Genomic DNA, 23,418 nt, shown 5'->3' with positions numbered 1-23,418 from the left:
TTGTTATTGATCAAATAAAATTTATTGTAGGAATATAAAAATCAGATGCATCCAGTGATATCAATCCATGTAGGATTGGATCAAATGAGTATACATCATAGTTATCGGTGTATTATGGTCAGATTTCTACGAATATGGGATGAACGAAATCCTTTCAATGGGAATAGGTTCAATGACATAGGATTCTTTTGATGAAAATGTATGTTCTAATTAATATTGATTTTCTTATACTATGTTTATTAAAAATCTAATCTTTTCTACTTATAATGTTGCAGGAAAATGTTGTTGAAGTAAAAATATTTGAGGATCATGCATAAAATTTTAAAAATATAACAAACGAGAGATATATTTTTAATCAGACATTTCAAGATTCTACCAAATAAATATATATACAAATTAACGAATAGTAAATTTCTTATTTATTTTACAGAATATACTACTATTGAAAAAGTTGTTGTAACTACTTATAATATTGTCAAAGAAAAATTTCGAATATGTTTATACGATAATTTGTTGGCGTTAGCAAACAAAAAACACGATCTACCAGGTATGTGATAATATAAAAAACCAAAAAGAAAATATTGGATCTTATAATTAATATATTCTCTAATGTTGCAGATATTATTGGAGTTTTAGTCGCAATACAAGGATCAAATTTACGAATGTCATCGTCAACTCAGAAAATTATTCTTCGTTTATTATTGGAAGAGTAAGTTTTCAAATTTTATTTACACTCCAAAAAATATCATTTTATAAAATTTTAACTAAATTAGTTTTATATAAACTAACATAAAATTTCAATTTAAAAACCAGCAACAATATCGTCAAGCTTTCTGTATGGGATGATCTCGCTGTAGAACTTCGTTCACAAATTCATAGATTGAATGTCAGAAAAAGTATCACAGTCATTATAGGTGTAAATCCAAAGATTATTCACGGTAATTATTTAACACAAATTAATTTCTAAATATTTGATAGATTAATATTTAAAAACCATTATTATTGTTATATTGAGTTTACTAATACATTTTATGTATCAGGTGTTCTATCACTCAACACATCAACATCTACAAAGATTTACATAGATGAAAAATTGAACATTATCAAAACTTTCCGCTTAAGGTAAATAAATTATATCATTCTTCAAAAAAATCTATATTTCTAATATTTACCACAATAATTTTTATTATTACCTAATAACTGAATTTTTGGCAGGCATTGAAGAAAGTCACATCAGTACTAAAGACAACCATAATAAATCAGTTACAGTGAAATGGTAAAATATCTATGCAGTAATAACAATATTTTGTCATTGATTTAATTCTGCTTGCAAAAAAAAAATATAATAATGTTTTTATATTATTAAAGTTTTCTATTTATATTTAGTTCAACTCAAACAACTTATCTTAGTTTTTGCTACAATCATAATAACAAATTAAATACAAATATAAACGTCAAGTGTTTCATATCATACTACAACTCAAAATCATCATAAAATCATTACAATCAACCAAACCAATTGATTTAATAAGAACCGAAAAAATATTCAATTTTAATTTACTGACGTGGCATGTTCACGTAGTAAATTTTAATTATCTGTCCTATATTTACTTATCGCAATTCACCAAAATTTAACGTCATTGGAGATAGTGTAGAAAATTGTTAAACATTTTGAGATTTGAGATTTCAAGTCTGTACGATACACGTAGATTATTATCTAGATTAAAAATAAAGACTTAAAGATAAAAACGATCAACAAAATATAAAAAATGATAAGAGAAACATATAAAGAAAGAAAATAGTGGTAAAAATATTACGGATATCTACAAATTTTATAAAATTTATGAATAAATTATATTTTGTTAATTATAGAATAGGATATAATACCTCATACTATTATATTTAGATTCATCCTTATCATCTTATTATTTTCACACTATGACAAAAAAAAAATTTAATAGAATAATTTAAAGGAAAAATCCCAACAAAATTATCGAACTTGGAGATAGCTGACATATTAATACCGAACTTTTTCAACTTTCAAATTAAATATGAATTTGTCGATTTTGACACAAAAAATATTGAACTTGTAAATCTTTGACAAAAACCTCATCGACGTTAAACGATGTTAAATCGACTAACGGTTGAACTGACATGGCGGATAACTCAAAGCTTTGTCATCCGCCACGTCAGAAAAAATAATTTTAGAATAAAAATAAAAATATTAAATAATAAAAAGAAAAATAAAAAGAAAAATAATAAAAAAAATAAAATTTAAAAATTTAAAAACAAAATTTTAAATAAAAATAAAAAAACTAAAAATTAAAAATTAAAAATTAAAAATTAAAAATTAAAATTTTAAAACGCCGTTTAAAGTCGATGAGGTTTTTGTCAAAGATTTATAAGTTCAATATTTTTTGTGTCAAAATCGACGAATTCATATTTAATTTGGAAGTTGGAAAAGTTCGGTATTAATATGTCAGCTATCTCCAAGTTCGATAAATTTTTTTGGGATTTTCCCAATCTAAATGATAAATTTAAAACAAATTTTATTATATTTAATTTTAAATATAAAAAATTATTTAAATTTGTAAATATTCAGTCCGCGCGATTCGCGCAGGTTATTATCTAGTATATATAATTGAGTCTTAAAATTTGCGTTAATAATTTGCATATATTAAAATTTTATTAACAAAAATACTATGGCGCATCTCAGGACCACCATAATTGAGATATGGATAGCGTCATGATTCCAGCATACCTTTTTGGTACATCCGAAATATACATATATATATATATATTCCTAATAATCTATCTACATAGTATGTATGTATGTATGCGTGCATATATACATGTATATATATATGTGTGTGAAACAACTCCAAATGGGTGTACTGTTTTCCACTAATAGTCATGAATTTATAAATTATTGAAGGAAATCAACAAGTGTACCAAACCCTGGAGCCTACAACTATATGTCATTACCACTTAGGTGAGATATATTAAAACATAAAACAATGTACGAAAACCCTAATTAATTAGTCCTTATTGGCTTTGCCCTAATCAATCCGATTCATGGAATTAATGACTTAGCCGCAGCACCTACTTGCCAGACATGAAAATCTTCCTCCAATCTCCACAGATGAAAACATAATGTGACGATGATTCCATGACTTATTCGTAATCCAAATGATAGAATACAACATATATATATATGTATCAATTAGGCACTCCAATCCAAATCATGTCACATTTCTTGATATGTCACAGTACATATTTACAATAACACACGTGATACGAAATACATAGTTGAATTCGTATTCGTACACTTTGAAAACATCCAAATCCATGCAAACACACACTTCCAAACCATCAAACGCCAAACGCCAAACCACAAACACCATGCAAGATTCATGGAGAGGAATCGAAAACCATATTATATATTTCCCAAATCAAACCCTAGGAATGGCTTTGCACATCAACGGCTTCTTCATCTCCATGGACAGCTTCAACACCTCGGTCAGATCCACGTGGTGGTCCGCCGGCTCCACCCACTCGAACCCTTGAAGCAACTGAGCTAGCCACAGCTCCACCGTGGCTAACCCCATCGTCTTTCCAGGGCAAACCCGTCGGCCTGACCCGAATGGCGCCAACCTCAAATCCGAACCCATGACGTTACTCACAATGGCATTATCCAACTTACCTTGCTCCTCAAGAAACCTCTCTGGCCGGAAAATGTGAGGCTGAGGCCAAATGGCCTCATCGTGGGCTATGGCCCACATGTTGACCATGGCGGTGGTTCCGGCTGGGACAAAGTGAGGCCCGAGCCACGTGTCGTGGATCGATAACCGGGCCCATGAGAGCAGTGGTCCCGGCGGGTGCATCCTTAGGGTCTCCTTGACGATGGCTTTGAGGTAAGGGAGGCTAGGGAGGTCGGAGTCGGTCACCGGTCGACCTGCGAGGATGGCATGGATCTCGGCTCGGGCCTTGGCTTGAACGTTGGGGTGGAGAACCATCCTTGCTAAGATCCATTCCAGCAGGATTGCTACTGTGTCTGTGCCCCTGAATATCATCTCCTACATATTTATACACATACACACGAACCAACAAGATAGAAAATTATGAGGATCAAATCAATATTTGTATGTATCTACGTAAGTATGTCTATATATCATATGTGTGTGTGACCAGAACTTTAAGCATCGCATGAATGAATCGTGATATAGTATAATATGAGGGTTCAAATCCCACTTGGAACAACCATTATAAAAAAAAAAAAGAGAAAGAAATAAGCAAACCCTAGCTACTCGATTAGGGTTGAGACCAAATTTCCATCTTTGGGTTTATCAAAAAAAAAAAATAGAAAGAAGCAAACCCTAGCTACTCGATTAGGGTTGAGAACAAATTTCCATCTTTGGGTTACCTCTATCTAGAATCAGTTCGATTTCATAATTCATATCAATTATTAGAAAATGCTAACATAAATATAAATCCAGGAAAAAAAATGAGAATTTTGGTGTGATCCTGTAATTGGATATATTGTCCTAAAAAAGTAAATAAATCAAGATAGAACTAGGGAGACATACCCACAAAACAGCAACCAGATCAGAATCACTGAGCTTGTTCTCTTCTTGCAACCCTAGCAAGACATCAACGAAGTGGTCGCCAATCTCTTCTGGTTCCAAATCCAGATGATCACCATGCTCGTAACTTTCTTTATTTCCACTTGTACCCTTCCCACGCTCCTCTATCATCTTCCTCACGAAGACATCAACTTTACCCACCAAATCTCTGCATCTCCTCCTCACTCCCTGAAAATCGAACCTTGCCAGAGCCGGAAAATGATCGCTCCAGTTGAAAATCCCCAACAAATCATACCCTTCTTGCACCAGATTCTCAAGCTCATTCCCTTCTTCCCCGGAGAATCTTTCCGGCGAAAAATCGTAGCTTTTCCCGAAAACGATCATCATAACGTTGCTCAGAGAAGCCCAATGCAAGATATCCTTAATCTTGACTTCTTCATGTCTCTCCATCACGGCTTTGACGTCACGGATCATTTTCTCGCCCATGGACCGACGGAACTCCGAGAACCGTTGGATCCTCTTGGGGCTGAAGAGATGAACGGCTGAGATTCTCCGGAGAGTTCTCCAGTAATCACCGTATGGCGCGAAACCCATGGCCCGGTGGAAGAGAAGTTCGTAGGCTGATTCTTTGATCGGACGGTCGGCGAAGGCCGAGCTGTTCAAGAGCTCTTTGGCGGTTCCCGGGTCGGTGGAGACGATGAACCTGCTCAATCCCACTGAGAAAGCCATGAGAGATCTCGACCCGGGACACGATTTGACGACCCGGGACAAAATCCTGTGGGTCGGGTTGTTTCCGGTGAAGGCGAAAAGGAGTCCCAGGACGGGTAGACCCGACGGACCCGGGATTGAAGCCAGGTTTTGGGATCCGGGTCGGGTTAGGAAATGGGTCCGGATCTTGTAAATCCCCCATGCGAAGCCTCCAGGTGTTAACCAGAAGGCGAACACCGAGAGGAAGAGGGAGAGAGAAACGAAGAGCCCGAGCCCGAACCCAAACCCAGAGCCGAGACCGAACCCAGTTGTCGAAACGAGAGGAAGGAGAGTATCCATGAGAATTTTCTTAAAATCTGATGGCCAAAATTAGGCAAGAGGAGCTGAGGGATTACTCGGAGAAGACGAGTGAAGAGTCAAGTCGGAGACAATGTTTATAAAAGGAAGAAAAGTGAGGGAGAGTTTATTGTCGGATTTGCCCCTACGTTATGCTTCACCGGAAGTTGCTTTTGGAAAGTGGGCGGTGTTTTTGGCGTTAATTACATGTTTTGCCATTCTTGCCTGCCAAACTTTGCCACTGTGTTTTGTTTTGGAAGAAACAAATTTGATTATTAGATAATATCCCGTGGTTTATATGCAAGGCACTTAGAGTTTTGAAATGTGCAACGTGATTAATATGATATATGTAATATGTGTGTATACAGACGTGTGTGCGTATGTATTTGCATGTACACGTTTATATATATATATATATATATGTGATTATATCATAATAATGGTGACAATTGGATCGATCCAATTATTTATTTATATAAATGATTAACACAAAACAAAAGTAAACAAAAGAGAGAGACAATAATTGAATCACCATATTAACCACATATTATGCGCATCATTTTGTATAAAATTATATTTGTGTTTGCAATGAAATTATAACTTCTATAATCAATATCGGCCCCACATGCCAATGTTGGAGCATGAAGGGTTAATTAGTCTTGAGATTTGATAACACCAACGTTTATAGTTGGATCTACATGTTCACGGAATTCTTAAGATTAGGTTTAATCATGTAAACTATAACATATCAAATATCAAATTAATTCTTTTTTTTTCGTACATTTCATGAATTAGATCTTTTGAGATCGTTGCAACGATAACAACATGACCGAAAACGTATTCAAAGACCGTCGATTGCGAAGAAATTTGTGGACAAAGTTTAGAGTTCTTCCGCTCCTCCAAAGCATATATAGACTAACAAATATTGGCATGAACTCGTAGTTAGAAAAAAAAAACAAATCAACACTGCAAAATTTTCGATCACCCATTTGATCATTGTCGAATGAGCCTCTTGAAGATGTATCAAGGTTTACTATTAGGAGAAGATTACTCTTACAAATAATAAAAAAAATTTAAATCGAGTTCATCCTTTTTTATCTAAATATCAAATAATTGCAATAATCGCCTCCGTAGCATAGTGGTAGTGCGTTCGCTTCGTAAGCGAAAGGTCGCGAGTTCGATCCTCGCCGGGGGCTTTCATTTTTAATTTTAAACTAATTATTTCATTAAATTTTTATAAACTTCGAACAGTCGGTCAGTCCAAATGTGTAATTACTGGGCCTATGTTTTGTTGAAGAAATATTATGGGTATTATTCACTTTCCTCATCGATGATGCAATCAATGAGAAATGGGCCTAATTCATTTTATGGACGGTCCATTACATACATTTCTTCGACCTCATATATATATATACGTTTTTTTTTCTATAGGCTTTTTAAAATTGTCAACTTCAAGTACGCATATTAATTGCATTTCGGTGTGAAGACAGAGTAAAAAAAAAAAGATGCATTAAGTAATTCTTTACTCTATTTTCTTTTTGGATTCTCAAATATTGTGATCTTATATATAATGACACGCAGGCATAATCAACAGCCGGCTATATATATGATCTCAAATTTAGACCTTAAATCCATTCGTTTAACATGAAGATATATTACCTTGACATACATAAGAACTTCCACAAATGTAGTTATATATATATATATATATATATCAATTAGAAAACTGAAATCTCTAACATGGTCCTATGGACCATATATATATGTGTGTGTTTATGTATATGTTTTCGAAGACTAGACTAGTGGGTTCCACGATTTGGAGAGAGAGAGAGAGTTATGAAAAAAAGTGGGGCAAAGTTTTGGAGAATGTGAAATAATGCTAAATAGGGATCGGTGCTTGACTGCAAGTCAGCAGCTGCTGTTTTAAGTTTAACTACTGTTATTTCCTTTTCCATCTATCCCCCTCACGAAGAAAATGGATCTTTTTTATCAAAAAGGATATGCTAGCATTTTCTCCTAGGTTTTTTCCCCCTCATCTTCCCTTCTTTTGTCCAAATTTATTACTTGATTATATATATATATATATATATGTGTGTTGTGTTTATGTTTACAAAGTAGCTAGGGTTTGGCGTGCAATACATATGTCCTTGCAAAGGACATAATCTTATGATGTGTGTAAAATATAGATGCATATATACATATATATATATTAACATTAATTATGCCCATTATATGTATATAGATAACACAGTCTAACGTTCTTTAGCAATACAGGGTAAAGCTTGCTGCTTTCGATAGAACTCGAGAGATGCTGACGATCAACGCCGAACCCATGATCCCGACTGTTGTCATGATCATGATTGTTGAATTTGATCCACTTCTCTTTGTCAAGATCGAAACCTTCTCTCTGGGCATCTGTTTTCGATCTCGTTCTTGAAGAACCGCCACTTCCAAGATCACAGTGATAGACAGAACAAGATTTAAGGAGCCAAATCTTCTTCAACTGATCTTATTGTTATTCAAACTGATTCTCTGCAATTCTGTTTCCATATTTGTAGCAACTACACATGTGTATATATGAAAACACACTCGTGAATAACAACAGCAATTCCTCCAAATTCTCTGTTTATCCTATATGGTATCAGAGCCCCGAAATTGTCTATCGACGTATCTCTCGCTGTAATCAGCCATCGCCACAGCTCTCTGTTTTGCTGTCATGTCTTCCACACCGCCTGAAAGCAGCAACCCTGTCCACAGCGACACATCTGCTCCCGGCGGTCTTCCCAGCGACACCGTCACTGCGTTTGATCCTGCAAATCCTGCCTCGACGTTAATCAACGTCAACATCTCAAATGTGACAAAATTCACATCGATGAATTACATCACTTGAGTGTGCAGATCAAAGCGCTGCTACAGGTGTATAATCTGGACAATTTTCTCGATCTAGCTCAAGTTCCTTCGGCAACCATAATATCCAACAACGCTGTCGCGCCTAATCCAGCATACCAAGCCTGGTTCCGACAAGACAGACTGATTTTCTCAGCCCTTCTCGGCAGCATCTCCAGTTCCTGTCAGGCATTAGTTGCCTCAGCACCATCCTCGGCCGCTACATGGATAAGTCTGGCCAACACTTACGGAAGAAGCAGTAGGGGACATCTGAAACAGATCAAAGAACAAATGAGACGTTTCAACAAAGGTCAGAAATCGATTAATGACTACATGCACTTCTTCAAAATCAAATCCGATGAACTTGCCCTCCTAGGCAAGCCAATGGATCATGAGGATCTCCTGGACATGATTCTTGCTGGTCTCGACGACAACTATAAGTCAGTCAAGGATATTGTACACGCCAGAGACACACCACTGTCTTTCATCGAACTTCATGAGAAATTGCTGAGTCATGAAGTCGATCTTCAATCTGAATCGACTGCTCTTTCAGAAATTCCTATTACAGCCAATGCAACGCAACAAAAACCCAAAGCACAATGGCGTAATAACTCTAGACCTCAGAATGATCAACGCTCTCCACGTCCATCCAACACTGCTGGCCGTGGTTATCAAGGCAAATGTCAGCTCTGTGGGATCCAAGGCCACAGTGCTAAATTCTGTCGGTTGCTCAAACAGGGACAGGGTTTCTCGTCCTTCAATCCTGCCACTACACAAGGCCACACGAACTGGCAACCCTCTGCCCACCATGTCAATCTCTCCCCTGCACCTTCTCAATCTTGGCTGATGGACTCAGGCGCCTCTCACCACATTTCTACGGATCTGGCCAATCTTTCTCTCCATTCTCCGTACTCTGGCAATGACGAAGTCGTCATTGGTGATGGCTCTGGTATGGAAATAACACATACGGGTTCTACACTTCTACCCTCTTCTTCCCGTCCTCTTTCTCTAAACCAAGTTTTGTTTGTCCTAACAATGTAGAAAAATCTGATATCCATTCATCAGCTATGTGAATCTAACAAAGTGTCTGTTGAATTCTTTTCTCAATATTTTCAGGTGAAGGACTTAGCCACGGGGGCAAAGCTAGTAACCGGCAAGCTTAACAATGGAGTGTACGAATGACCTTCCTCATCCTTTCCCTCGAAATCAGCCAATTCCCCCTGTCTTGCCCCTTCTTCTGTCAAAACAACAATCTCGGAATGGCATTCACGACTTGGTCATCCATCCTCCGAGATACTTTCTCAAATTGTTTCCCGTTTTAGTCTTCCATTGTCATCTTCGTCGCGTCATTTGTCTTCATGTCATTCGTGTTTAATTAATAAAAGCCATCGTCTTCCTTTTTCCGTCTCCTCTGTGTCATCTTCTCGACCCTTAGAAGTACTTTTCTCCGACGTCTGGACATCTCCTGTTGTTTCATTTGATGGGTATAGATATTATGTGATCTTCGTAGATCACTTCACACGATATACATGGCTATACCCACTCAAACGAAAATCTGATGTCCTCTCCACATTTGTCAGTTTCAAAGCGCTAGTAGAAAATAAACTTCAAACCAGGATCGTGTCTCTATACTCGGATAACGGTGGTGAGTATATTGCCCTTCGATCCTTTCTTTCTACCCATGGCATCTCACACTTTACAACACCTCCTCATACCCCGGAGCATAACGGTATTTCCGAGCGAAAACATCGCCATATCGTGGAAACCGGTTTAACACTGCTCACACAAGCCTCTATACCCCCAGCTTACTGGTCTTTAGCTTTCCCCACATCAGTATATCTCGTCAATAGGCTACCTACACATCTTCTTAACTCGGTCTCTCCATTTCAGGTTCTGTTTAAGATAGAACCGAATTATTCTAAGCTCCGAGTGTTCGGCTGTCTTTGCTTCCCGCACTTACGTCCTTACACTCGACATAAGCTTCAGCCACGGTCTCATCCCTGTGTTTTTGCTGGCTACTCACTCACTCAGAGTGCCTTCCTGTGTCTTGACGTAAATTCAAGTCGAATCTACGTTTCCCGGCATGTCAGGTTCATAGAATCTGAATTTCCGTTTACTCGTCTTCTGTCCAGCAATAAATCACTTAATATAACCTCTGGTTCACAACCATTTCCTGCCATATCAACTCTAGTTCCTCTCAGGCCTTCGTCCACTCCTACAGCGCTGTTACCAGCTCTGCCTCCAAGGACCAATCCTTCCCTGATGCCAAGATCCCCTGTTTCTGAGCCACCATCTGATCCCACTGTCTCATCACCATCGCCTTCACCAAATCAAACTCCCGAGGTCCAGCCTAACATCTCACCACCACCCATCATCGAAATCCCAGCTACACAACCACCAAACCAAATTACACATACTCAGACCACAAACAGCCACCCAATGACAACCCGAGCCAAAAACAATATATCTAAACCAAACACAAAACTTACTCTCACCACCACCTTGAAACCCCCTACAGATGTCGAACCCACATGTGTGTCGCAGGCCATGAAACATCATCAATGGCGACAAGCAATGTCAGATGAGTTCAATGCTCTTATACGGAATGGGACATGGTCACTGGTTCCTCATGATCCGTCCTACAACGTAGTAGGCTGCAAGTGGGTTTATCGCATCAAACGCTTACCAAATGGTTGTGTTGACAGGTACAAAGCAAGGCTAGTGGCTAAAGGATTTCATCAAAGGCCTGGCGTGGATTACACCGAAACTTTCAGCCCCGTCATAAAGCCAGAAACAGTCCATGTGATACTCTGTTTGGCTGTCTCGAAAGGTTGGGATCTCCGACAGCTAGATGTAAACAACGCTTTCTTACAAGGATCTCTTCATGAAGCAGTTTACATGGAACAACCACCAGGATTCCGAGATTCCGATCAACCCAACTCTGTTTGCAAACTAAACAAGGCGATATATGGCTTGAAACAAGCCCCGAGGGCATGGTACACCGAACTCTGTTCTTTCCTACTGAATCTGGGATTCACTAACTCCCTCTCGGATGCATCTCTGTTCTTTTTCAACTCAGAAACGACAATCATATATCTACTGGTATATGTGGACGACATTATAATAACTGGCAGCAACCCAGCAGCAGTCCAAGAATTTATCAGCACCCTCGCAGCTCGATTTTCACTCAAAGACATGGGCCAGCTATCTTTCTTCCTCGGTATTGAAATACATAGGTACATTCAAGATCTGCTCATCAAGTACAAAATGGAAGGGGCGAAACCTGTTCCAACGCCAATGTGCTCTACTGCATCACTTTCTGCTCATTCCGGAACTCCGTTACCTGATCCAACCGAATTTCGTCAGCTCATGGGAAGTTTACAATACTTGCTCTTTACTCGCCCAGATTTAACATTTGCTGTCAACAAACTGTCACAATATATGCACAAGCCTACCTCGGATCATTGGAACGCTGTCAAGAGAATTCTACGCTACATCAGTGGCTCACGTACAGCAGGTGTGTTCTACTCATCACGCTCTCCCATCTCTTTACATGCGTTTTCAGATGCTGATTGGGGCGGTGACAAGGATGACTATGGCTCTACGGGGGCATTCATTGTTTATCTTGGCTGGAATCCCATCTCATGGTCCTCGAAAAAGCAGCGTTTTGCTGCCAAGTCGTCAACTGAGGCAGAGTACAAATCAGTTTCTTCCACAGCCTCGGAGCTCCAATGGTTACTGTCTCTCCTCACAGAACTCAATGTCAAACAGTAATATACTGTGACAATGTAGGCGCTACCTACCTCGCTGCCAATCCCTTGTTTCACTCCCACATGAAACACATTGCGATCCATTACCATTACATTCGAGGATTAGTGCAAGCTCAGAAGCTACGCGTCACTCATGTTTCATCATACGACCAACTAGCGGACATGCTCACCAAACCATTACCACGCACGAGGTTTGAACTGCTACGTCTCAAGATTGGAGTCACCGTCGACGCCCATCTTGCGGGGGCATGATAGACAGAACAAGATTTAAGGAGCCAAATCTTCTTCAACTGATCTTATTGTTATTCAAACTGATTCTCTGCAATTCTGTTTCCATATTTGTAGCAACTACACATGTGTATATATGAAAACACACTCGTGAATAACAACAGCAATTCCTCCAAATTCTCTGTTTATCCTATACACAGTTCTTGAACAAATCCTGATTTCCTGACAGAGATTCGCAGTTACTTGAGCTTCCGAACATGAGATTCGGGTAAAACTGGTTAAACCCGTGAGGGAATTGCAGAGGAGGAATCTTGTCCACGTCGTTCTTGGCGGCATCGAGGAGCCAATCGATGACTTTGCTGGGCTGATTCAGCCCTAATCCGTCTTGGAGGTCGTAGAGCTGAACCGCGGTGGGGACAGACAACCTTATCCGCCTGTCTCGAAGCCCTCGAACGGTGCAGACTTTGCTGTGTCTGTCCTTTCCTCCTAATATTCTTGAATCCCTGACGATTCTTGGGTTCTTGAGGGCTGATGTCCAATGTCTTGATAACGATGATGATGTACTCGGTTGGATCTGGTTAAGGTTTACTGAGCTCTGATGACGACGATCGGCTTCTTGTTTTGTCTGAAAGTCCTCGCATTCTCTCATGCTCGATCTCATCTTGAAGGTTATGCTACGTGCATTCCTTGGTTGGTCTATTGCATACTCCAAATATATGAGAGTTCAAGCAAAGTAAAGAAACATACTGATTACTCAAGTTTTTTTTTTCTTTCTTCACGTAAAGCAACAATTTGGAGAAAGATCAAACTGAATTATTGAAAGGAATTAATCAAAGAGATCTAAGAAAATCAGAGAGACAATTGAACTCTAATTAACGAAATTCATGAAAGCTCGAAATTCTCCTGCCATAAGGTGGATCGAATTCTTGGTCGGGAGGATATGAAGAAGATGATGGGACGAAGAATGGGAAGTTTTTCCTCAAAGGGTATGCATATGATTGAGTGTTAGAAGCAATAAATGAGAAAACAGATATACCCTCTGTTGTGGTTCAGGCCGGCCGGTTCCTCACCGTAATCTCTCCGATCAAACGCTCGTGTGCAAGAACGGAGAACCAAACGAAAGAGACATGAGATACGAGTTCAGTATCGAGGGGAACCTCGGTACCTACGTCTCAGAAAGAGGAAGTTTGTGTGTCTAGGGTTACAGACAAATACCGTCGCCGGAAACCGCCGATGACAACTCCGGAGACACGCACACACACGTACAGAGTGAGAGAAAGAGAACTCAGCCGCTGGAGAGAGAAACAACCATCCTCACGCGTTAGAAGATGAAACCCTCCTAGGGTTTTATTTACAAGTCCACGTCAAATGACCATAACGCCCCTCTGTCCTTGTGAAAACCTCTGACCGAACCCAAGGTTTCGAAAACCTCTTCTTCGATGAGTGGGTTTGCTGAAGACACTCTACAAATCTCCACCTTCTTCTGCAAATCCTAGCAAAACTTGCAAGAGACAAACACGAAGAAAACCACGCCAAACCTGAACCCTAGCACTTCCCTTTACTTCCATTTAACTCTCCCTCCCGGCATGATCCAAGGCGTATTGGAACACCGTTATTAGCAGAGTTCTTACCGAGCGTACCATAAGTACGTCTCAGCGTGAATAAACAATATAAACACGCAAATCCTAGTCTACCCAAAAAACGAGTGTCCGAGTGTCCCTCGACACCTCCCGTTTCCGAAGACTAACGATAACCTCGACTAGTTATGACTCCCTAGACCGTCTACATAACTCTCTCCGATGAAGTCTAAACTTCACCTGTGCACCCTTGAGAGTTAACCCCGACATCTACCCGTCTCCCGAGTCTAACCCGACTACCCCGAGACTAACCTGAGTCATACTATCGAACCTGCTAGAAAACCTAGCCCTGGATCCCCGTAGAGTCTACACCACCTATGAGTTAGTGACTTCTACCCACAGACCCTAACCTGCCAACTAAGATTGCCCCACGGTTTTATCCCGTGAAGACGCTCCTAGTTATCTACGAATGCTCCACCGAGAATGAGACACGTGAGTGCACGTGCTCCACCTCGAGAGGGAGTGTCCTAGCGCTCCAAACCTACACCGACTCTACCCCGGTGAATCCCGACACCTCCCAGCTCACACCATCTCCTGAGCATCCTACCCGAGGAAACTCCACCTAAATGTGGAAACCTCACCTCCTGACCTACAACTCCTTCTTGTAGTGTCCCTACCTACCCACGGAACTAATCACTCCATCCCGGTCCTTGGCCTTCTCCTACAACCCGATTTCTCGGGTTTGCCCGAGACCCCTAGTCCTTCCACCATACCCCTTTCGGGGTATCCCGAGTTAGAAAATCTAACTCCATCATCCTAACCGCTACCCTTTTCTCCTCTACAGACACCTAGGGTTCGGATGTGCATCCGAGAACGCGCTACAAGGCACATCCTACTGGAGGATTACAAAACATGAGGTTCCTAGCACTCGACTCCTTATTTGTCTCTTATTTGAGACCCGGAGTACCCGATGCATTAACCTTTGGTCCAATTAGCCAAAGGAAATGAATCGTGTGGCCTCCCATAACCTCGTTTTCCCGAGCTGGAGTATCTTGGCTCACCTCACTTGCCTTCTCCTAAGGGATAATTAATCCCTTACCGTGTCTACTAACCGAGGACTAACTGGTAACACTAGAAGTATCCTAGGATGATATAATCTGAGTCTAAAAAAAAAGACTCTACCAAGAAGTGACTTAACTGACCGTAGGAGTGACTAAACCATGACCTAAGGGAAGAGACCGAATCCTAGAGAACTTAACCCTAGGTATATTTCTACCTAGCCGTGCTTGACACGCTCTAACCCTAGTCTATAGATCCTAATCCTAGGTATATCTCTACCTAATAGGACCTACTAGACTAAGAGAACACGACTCAACTGGACTTAACCTAGGTACTCAACCTAAACCGATCTAGCGGACCTTAAACCAAGTCTAACCGGACAACACCCTAGGTAAATCTTACCTAAATGGATCTAATACACTCTAGATCAGACCTGATTGGACTTAATCACAAGGTATATTTCTACCTAACTGACCTACTAGACTCTCGCACAAACCTGATTGGACTTACCCTAGGCATAATTTTGCCTAACCGACCTATTAGACTCGAAACACAGCCTACCTTAAGACCTGATTACGTCTAACCAGACCTAACTTAAGGCTAACCGGACTTGATTACGTCTAATCAGACCTATAACACCGAGTCTACATGGCCCCCAACAAAGTCCTAACCAGTCCTACGATCCCGAGTCTACCCGGCCCCTCACAAAGTCCTAATCAGACCTACCCAAGTGCTATCTAGACCCTAACAACCCTAGTTAGACAACCAAAAGTCCCGACTAGACCATCACACGACCCTAATCAGACCTAAGCCAACCCTAGTCGACCAACCCCTGATTAAATGACCCTAAGTCCTAGTCAATCACCTAAAAGTCCTAATCATCAAACCTAAGCCAACCCCTATTGACTTACCAACCCCTGATTAGACTTTTAGCAACCTAATCAGACCTAAAATAAGCCTAATATGACCTACTTTACTTCTGATCAGATCCAATAAACGCCTAAAACCAATCCCTATAGACCTGCTCTGATCTAAACCGACCCTTACAGACCTATACCTAGTGATTCTAGACTTAACCAACCCCTAAACCAACCCGTTTTTAGTCAAATCCCAACTAATCAGACCTAACTGGTCAATGTACCGGACTCTATGACTCAAAACTGGTACTTAGGAGTCCTATCTAGTCCTAAACTAGATAATACCTAAGTCTACAATCAGATACTAATCTGATCAGACTTAGACAATATCCCTATAGACATTCTAAACCCCTAATCAGACCTAACCAAGCCTATTTTTGACTTAATTTCCTACTGATCAGACCTAGACTAAGCTAGACTAACTCAAATTTGGCTTAACCAGACCTAACCAAGACCTAAACAGCACTTACAGACCTATATCAGACCTAAACCAGTCTACTACAGACATGTATCAGCCTATTTAAGCCTAACCCGACCTCTTACCCAACTAAACGTAGTCAAATCCACCTACTCAAACCTATACTGAACAGAAAACCAGAATCTATGACCCACATCAGCTAAACCGAGATCTAAACAGGTATATCCCTAGTGAATTTTCACTAAACCAGACCAAATTGAGTTCTAATCCAACCAAACAGGGTAAACCGATCACTACAGACCCTAATCTACCCTAATCAGTTAACTATGCCCTAAACCAGACACCATCAGACCTATATGGATCATCCTAACCCTTAAATCTGTTAGTTCTAGTCCTAATTGTACATTACAGACCCTAAAACCGATCTAATCTAGTCCTAAAACACGAATTCAGACCTTAACCTGATCAATACTAGTCCTATACCGATAAACTAGACCTAAATAAGACCTATTTCAACCTATACAGATCTAGATTTACCTAATTAACCGAACCCAATTGATCTAAACTCGGACAATTCTAGCCCTAACCGGACAAATCAGACCTAAATCAGACCTATATCAAGTCTAAACCGGCCTACATTGACCTCTACCGGACTTAATTGACCTAAAACCAGTCTGGATTAGTCAGAACCGAACAAATCAGACCCTAAATTAGACCTAAACCAGCCTAAACTAGTCTGAATTGGCCCAAACCGGACTCAATTGACCTAAACCGGACTCAATTGACCTAAACCGGACCTGGAATGATCTAAACCGGACTCAATCGATCTAAACTGGACATGGAATGACCTAAACCGGACTCAATCGATCTAAACCGAACCTGGAATGACCTAAACCGGACTGAACCGGTCCAATTGACCCCAATCCGGACCTGAACCGGTCAATTGACCTGAACCGGTCCGGTTTGACCTAACCGGTCAACTGTTGACCAATTTTGGTCAACGATTTGACCTGACCAACCTAAACCGGTTCGATTTTAAACTTGAACCGGGTTTAATTACTCAATCGGATTTAAACCGGCTAAACCGGTTTAAACCGAAAACCCTAATTTCGGAAACATGAGTCACCGAGTTAACTCGGTCAACTCGGTCGTTGACTCAGCCCCGGAATCCGACTCAGTCGTGACTCGGTGAGTTACGGTCGATTCCGCCGGTTCTCCCCACCCAACCCTAGATCTACACACATAGACTCGAAAACTTACCTGAGTCAACTTGTAACTCGCCCGAGTCTTCGATCTGAGTTAGATCCGAACCCCTTCCAACTTATCGCCGCCGATCTGAACCGTTCCCGTCGTCTTTGACCGCCGATCTTCTCTCAGACGTTCTCCTCGACGTTGTTTCTTGCCTGAAACAACTCGAACCAAGCATCAGAACGTTCAGATCTAGACCAAGGGAACCCCGACTTACCTCGACCGCGTGTCGCCGCCGATCTGTCGTCTGCCACCCCGAACCAGGCTCTGATACCACTTGTTGTGGTTCAGGCCGGCCGGTTCGTCACCGTAATCTCTCCGATCAAACGCTCGTGTGCAAGAACGGAGAACCAAACGAAAGAGACAGGAGATACGAGTTCAGTACCGAGGGGAACCTCGGTACCTACGTCTCGGGAAGAGGAAGTTTGTGTGTCTAGGGTTACAGACAAATACCGTCGCCGAAAACCGCCGATGACGGCTCCAGAGACAACGCACACACACGTACAGAGTGAGAGAAAGAGAACTCAGCCGCTGGAGAGAGAAACAACCATCCTCACGCGTTAGAAGATGAAACCCTCCTAGGGTTTCATTTACAAGTCCACGTCAAAAGACCATAACGCCTCTCTGTCCTTGTGAAAACCTCTGACCGAACCCAAGGTTTCGAAAACCTCTTCTTCGATGAGTGGGTTTGCTGAAGACACTCTACACCCTCCAATTCTAGGGTTTTTTTTGGGGGGGATGAGAGGAGCTTTTGGCAGGAGGATGGAAATGAAGCAAAACTTATATGTTATATGGAAATCTAAGCACAAGGGAGATGCTTGGTTTCACATACATACACGCCTATGAAAAATATAAAGATATAAAGTATACTATAATATAGACTTTTTAAAAAACTGTGTGGTTCACAACTTTTTAATAACGTGTCTGTTGGGGAAATAATTATTTCAAATTCATACCGTCAATCTTGTTGGTCATTAATCTTTTTTTGTAGCTTAATTATAGCTAGTGGCTAGTGTCAGGAGGAAAAATGGGTAATTTTTCATTTCCCGTGTCCATTCCATTTTTCTCGTTCATCCGTGTGTACAGGTACGTTCACGGACAGTCGGAACCAAGGCAGCTCGCACGCTACCGAGAAATCTCGTACGCGTCCGAGAAAACGTGTCGCACAGCTCGAGGAACGTCGGACCCGCTCAGCAAGTCTCGGCCAGCTCGACACTCTGCTTCGCACGCGTCCGAGGAATCCCGCACCAGTCCAGCACTTAGCGGCCAGCCCAGCAACTTCTTGCGGAAGCGGCCAACCCAGCAACTTCTTGCGGACATACCCGAGAAGCTTCAGCACGGGACAACTCTGGCCCAGGACCAAGGACGGACACAGACCACTCACCCCAGACCTCTTGGCACCCTCCAGCTCGCGTCCCAGCCACGTCCAAGCCCAGACCACGTTCGGACCATCCCATGACCGAGATTGGCCCAAAACCTCGTCCATGGTTCATGACAAGTTCATGGACGTGTCCGAGGCTTTGTTTCATGGCCAAGTCTCGGCCCATGGCCCATTAGATCACCTAGGAATGTTTCCTTTTCCATTTTAGGTAGTTTCTAGATTTTTCCTTAGCATTTGGGGCAAGTAGGATCGAATGGAGTTGATTAAGGGAACGAAATGTAAAATTTCCTTTTCGGTTATTAAGCCTAAACTCAATAAAACCCTAAGGCTGGCCGAACAGGAAACTTAGCTCGTTACTCCCTCATCTCTTCCTTAGTTCGAAGGCTCCCTTTTTGGCGCCGTCCCGTTCTCTTTTCCGGCCAACTCGTCGGTGGCTTACAAACCACCGCCGCTTAGACCTCCACTGTACCGGGACGCCGTAGCTCTCTTGTTTCCCTTTCATTATCAATAAAATAACCCCGCCGTACCATCGGTGTTCTTCCCCTCGCATTCTCTCGGACCTCTCGACCTTTTCTCTTCGAACCACCCACAATCTCTCGGACCAAGTCCTTGAGAAGGCTTAGTTGGGCTTCTCGGCATCCTTACACGTCCACAGCACGTTCGGATCGCCCTAAGATCTCCCCACAGGCCCAGCTGCCTCACGGATCAGCCTAATCTAACCCTAGGCCTGTGACATTTGTGGTATCAGAGCCTAGTTCGCTCACAAACGGACCAGGTCCCCTCACCGCTTCCGCAACACACACTCATCCGAGAACCGAGAGAAGACAGGAGATTCAACACCATGTCGAGCCAAGATGGAGTCAACAACCAGCCCTTGGAGCACCACTCCGAGGCTGAGAATGGGCGTGGACGAGGAACAGACCTCGGTCCCACGACACGAGCTAGAGCACGCGCAACCGAGGCCCAAACGGGGACTGTAGAGGCACGTCTACGGGCTCTCGAGGAGGCTGAGGTTGAGCAAGACGCACGCACGGACGGTCTGGAACAGGAGATCTCCGCTGTGAGTGAGTCGACCAAGCATGTCCTGGACAACTTGGAGCAACAAGCCCGAGCCGATAGAGACATGACCGACGAGAATTTTCGTCTCGTTCGTGAAAACCACGACCGTGAGGTAGGTGATCTGCGTACCCTAGTCCATAACCTAACCCGTGAATGCAGGTCCCTTCGTGAGATGGTGCAACAAGCCCCTGTCCATGACCGAGACCATGCACCGAGAGAACAAGTCCTCCGAGGACCCGAGCCAAAGCCCTACAATGGAGCAAGGAACTCCTCTACGGTAGAGTCCTTTCTCTTTAGTATGGAGCAATATTTCGATGGTGCAAGTGTTACGGGAGAGCTAACCAAGGTTAAGGGTGCCGGGAACTACCTCCAAGATCTCGCACAACTTTGGTGGAAAAGGACGTTGCTTGACCAAGAACGCCGGGTCACCACTTGGGACCAATTCAAGGATGCCTTGCGCCAACAATTCGTACCTTCTAATGCACGGGATGAGATACGGACACGCTTCCGTAGGCTTCGACAATCGGGAAATATCTCGGACTATGTCCGAGAATTCTCCTCCCTCTTACTTAAACTTGGTGATGTTAGTGACCAAGACGCTCTCTTTCACTTCAAAGACGGGTTAAAGGATTTTGCCCGTTTAGAAGTGAATAGGAGGGAAGCTAACACTTTGAATGCAGCTATTTCTGTTGTAAAAGGACTCACGGACTACAGCGTAGCTCGTCCAAACAATCCCCACAAGCCGAGAAACGGGAACAGGCCACGTCTGAACCCCCCTCACCATAGACAGCCTCGGACAGACAAGCCGAGCCAAGGGAGCTTCAATGGACCAAACCGAAAGGCCAAGCCTCCCCCGAGTCCATGCTTCCTATGCCAAGGACCTCATTGGGTCCGTGACTGCCCAAAACAGAAGAAGATGAATGCGGTGACTAGCCAACCAAGCAAGGGCAAGGGCAAAGTCACCGAGGACGAAGGCCAAGCCATCGTCGGATCCTTACACCGCTTCGGGACGCTGTCCAAACCAGCCATCTCCGAGGATGACATGAACACCGAGGCCAAGTCCAAGGGACTCCTCTACGCGGACGTGGAGATTTACGGTAAGGTTGTTCCTGTCATGTTTGATACCGGTGCCTCACATAATTTCATGGATGCAGGTGAAGCTAAGAGATTGAAACTCCGAGTGGATGCGAGTGGAGGAACGGTGAAGGCTGTTAACTCTCCAGCCCAAAATGCTTCCGGCGTCGCTCGCGACGTCCGGATTCAGATTGGTGACTGGGTTGGGAGGATCGACTTCACCATACTCCCGATGGACGACTTCACCATACTCCCGATTGGTGACTGGGTTGGGAGGATCGACTTCACCATTCAGATTGGTGACTGGGTTGTGTTAGGACTCACGTTCTTCCGATACGTTCATTCCCGCATCCACAACGACATTGGTGATCATCGACAAGGACAAACCCACCATAGTCCAACTCAAGGCTGCTCCGACCTCATCCACAACCCTCACGGCCATGCAATTCAAGCGAGGAGTCAAGAACTCCGAGAGTCACTTGGCCACTGTCCGAGACCTCAACCAAGGAGAAGAGACGGACATGCCGGATCAACCACCGATCCCGGCCGAGGTAAGGCATGTGTTGTTTGACTTTGCAGATGTCATGCCCGAGGAACTTCCCAAGAAGCTTCCCCCGAGATGTGGCATTGATCATGCCATTGAGCTGATCCCCGGAGCTAAACCACCAGCCATGCCTCCTTACCTAATGGCTCCTCCCAAGCTAACTGAGCTCAAGAGGCAACTAGAAGACCTCCTAGAGGCCGGATACATTCAGCCTTCCAAGGCTCCCTATGGCGCTCCCGTTCTCTTCCAAAAGAAGAAGGACGAATCCCTAAGGATGTGCATCGACTACCGAGCGTTAAACAAGGTAACGGTCAAAAACAAATATCCCATCCCACTAATAGCCGACTTGTTTGATCAGCTCAAGGATGCTCGAGTGTTCTCCAAACTCGACTTGAGGTCGGGATACTACCAAGTGCGCATAGCCGAAAGAGATGAACCAAAGACCGCGTGTACAACAAGGTATGGTTCCTTCGAATTCAAGGTAATGCCCTTTGGTCTCACTAATGCTCCGGCTACCTTCTGTACCATGATGAACCAGCTATTCCATGAATATCTTGACAAGTTTGTTGTGGTATATCTAGACGATATTGTTGTATATAGCCGAAACTTGAATGAGCATGTAGGTCACCTTCGGACTGTTTTGAGTGTCCTCCGAGACAATGAGCTGTATGTCAAGCTCGAGAAGTGCAGCTTTTCCCAATACGAGGTAGAGTTCCTTGGCCACTACGTCAAAGAGAGAAAGCTCTTAATGGACCCGAAGAAGATTAAGTTGATCCGAGAGTGGGCCATACCGAGGACTCTCCCACAGTTGCGATCCTTCCTTGGATTGGTCAACTACTACCGAAGGTTCATCCTCGATTACTCCTCAATAGCAGCCCCTCTCTCGGACATGTTGAAGAAGGACCGCAAGTGGCAATGGACGGACAAATGCCAAGCAGCCTTCGACAAGCTTCGGACTCTTGTCTCCGAAGAACCGATCATGGTTTTGCCCGACATTGGCAAACCATTCGAGGTACATTCCGATGCCTCCGACTTTGCAATTGGTGGTGTTCTTATGCAGGAAGGACATCCCATAGCTTACGAGAGTAGGAAGCTCAATGACGCCGAGAAGAAGTACACAGTCCAATAGAAGGAGATGACGACAATCATCCATTGTCTTCGGACATGGAGACACTATCTCCTCGGGTCATCGTTCGTGATCAAGACTGACAATGTGGCAACAAGCTACTTCCAAACGCAGAAGAAGCTTAGCCCTAAGCAAGCCCGATGGCAGGACTTCCTTGCGGAGTTCGACTACACGCTAGAGTACAAGCCCGGCAAGGCAAACGTGGTCGCAGACACTCTCTCCCGCAAGCCCGAGTTGGCCACCCTCACGGGAAGTGAGCCTAGGTCCGATTTCAAAGATCGGATCCTGTTGGTTGTAATGCTCTAGGATGATCCGTGATATGACATTTTGACTTTGTATTGATTCATTGATTTATGAATGCATTACTTTTCCGTTATATGATTGGCATGTTTGTTATATTTCGGTATCCTTGAATCATTATAGAATGATTCTAAACTCCCTGGTCAGTTATCATTGTGGGAACAATGATGAATTAAGACTAGCATGAGGTGTGATTGATGCATT

At 42.7% G+C, this 23,418-nt stretch overlaps 2 protein-coding genes and 1 non-coding gene across 3 annotated transcripts; 1 reads left to right on the top strand and 2 right to left on the bottom strand.

Moving 5' to 3' along the window:
* Positions 1–3,223: 3,223 nt before the first annotated feature.
* On the bottom strand, positions 3,224–5,706 carry LOC104818352 (cytochrome P450 78A5-like). Its single transcript, XM_010547907.1, has 2 exons — positions 4,587–5,706; positions 3,224–4,076 (listed from the first exon to the last, which is right to left on the bottom strand). The coding sequence occupies exons 1-2, from the start codon at positions 5,628–5,630 to the stop codon at positions 3,453–3,455; spliced, it is 1,668 nt and encodes a 555-aa protein (XP_010546209.1). The 5' UTR covers positions 5,631–5,706; the 3' UTR covers positions 3,224–3,452.
* A 1,045-nt stretch (positions 5,707–6,751) lies between these two features.
* On the top strand, positions 6,752–6,823 carry TRNAT-CGU. The gene has a single exon. It is a non-coding gene; the product is annotated as a tRNA-Thr (tRNA).
* Positions 6,824–12,701: 5,878 nt separating this feature from the next.
* LOC104818518 (transcription factor TCP5-like) lies at positions 12,702–13,160 on the bottom strand. The gene has a single exon (XM_010548132.1). The coding sequence runs from the start codon at positions 13,158–13,160 to the stop codon at positions 12,702–12,704; it is 459 nt and encodes a 152-aa protein (XP_010546434.1).
* Positions 13,161–23,418: the final 10,258 nt, after the last annotated feature.

Source organism: Tarenaya hassleriana, unplaced genomic scaffold (genome assembly GCF_000463585.1).
Source record: "Tarenaya hassleriana unplaced genomic scaffold, ASM46358v1 Cleome29, whole genome shotgun sequence".
Taxonomy (NCBI): Eukaryota; Viridiplantae; Streptophyta; class Magnoliopsida; order Brassicales; family Cleomaceae; genus Tarenaya; species Tarenaya hassleriana.
Note: the sequence above shows the minus strand (reverse complement) of the source record. Positions and strands in the feature narration are given on the sequence as shown.

Excerpts from the sequence above, each read along its gene's own strand:
- LOC104818352 (XM_010547907.1), bottom strand. The coding sequence starts at position 5,630 with ATGGATACTCTCCTTCCTCTCGTTTCGACAACTGGGTTCGGTCTCGGC. Across the intron at positions 4,077-4,586 it reads ATCTGGTTGCTGTTTTGTGG|GAGATGATATTCAGGGGCAC; the intron begins GTATGTCTCCCT and ends ATAAATATGTAG.
- LOC104818518 (XM_010548132.1), bottom strand. The coding sequence starts at position 13,160 with ATGAGAGAATGCGAGGACTTTCAGACAAAACAAGAAGCCGATCGTCGT.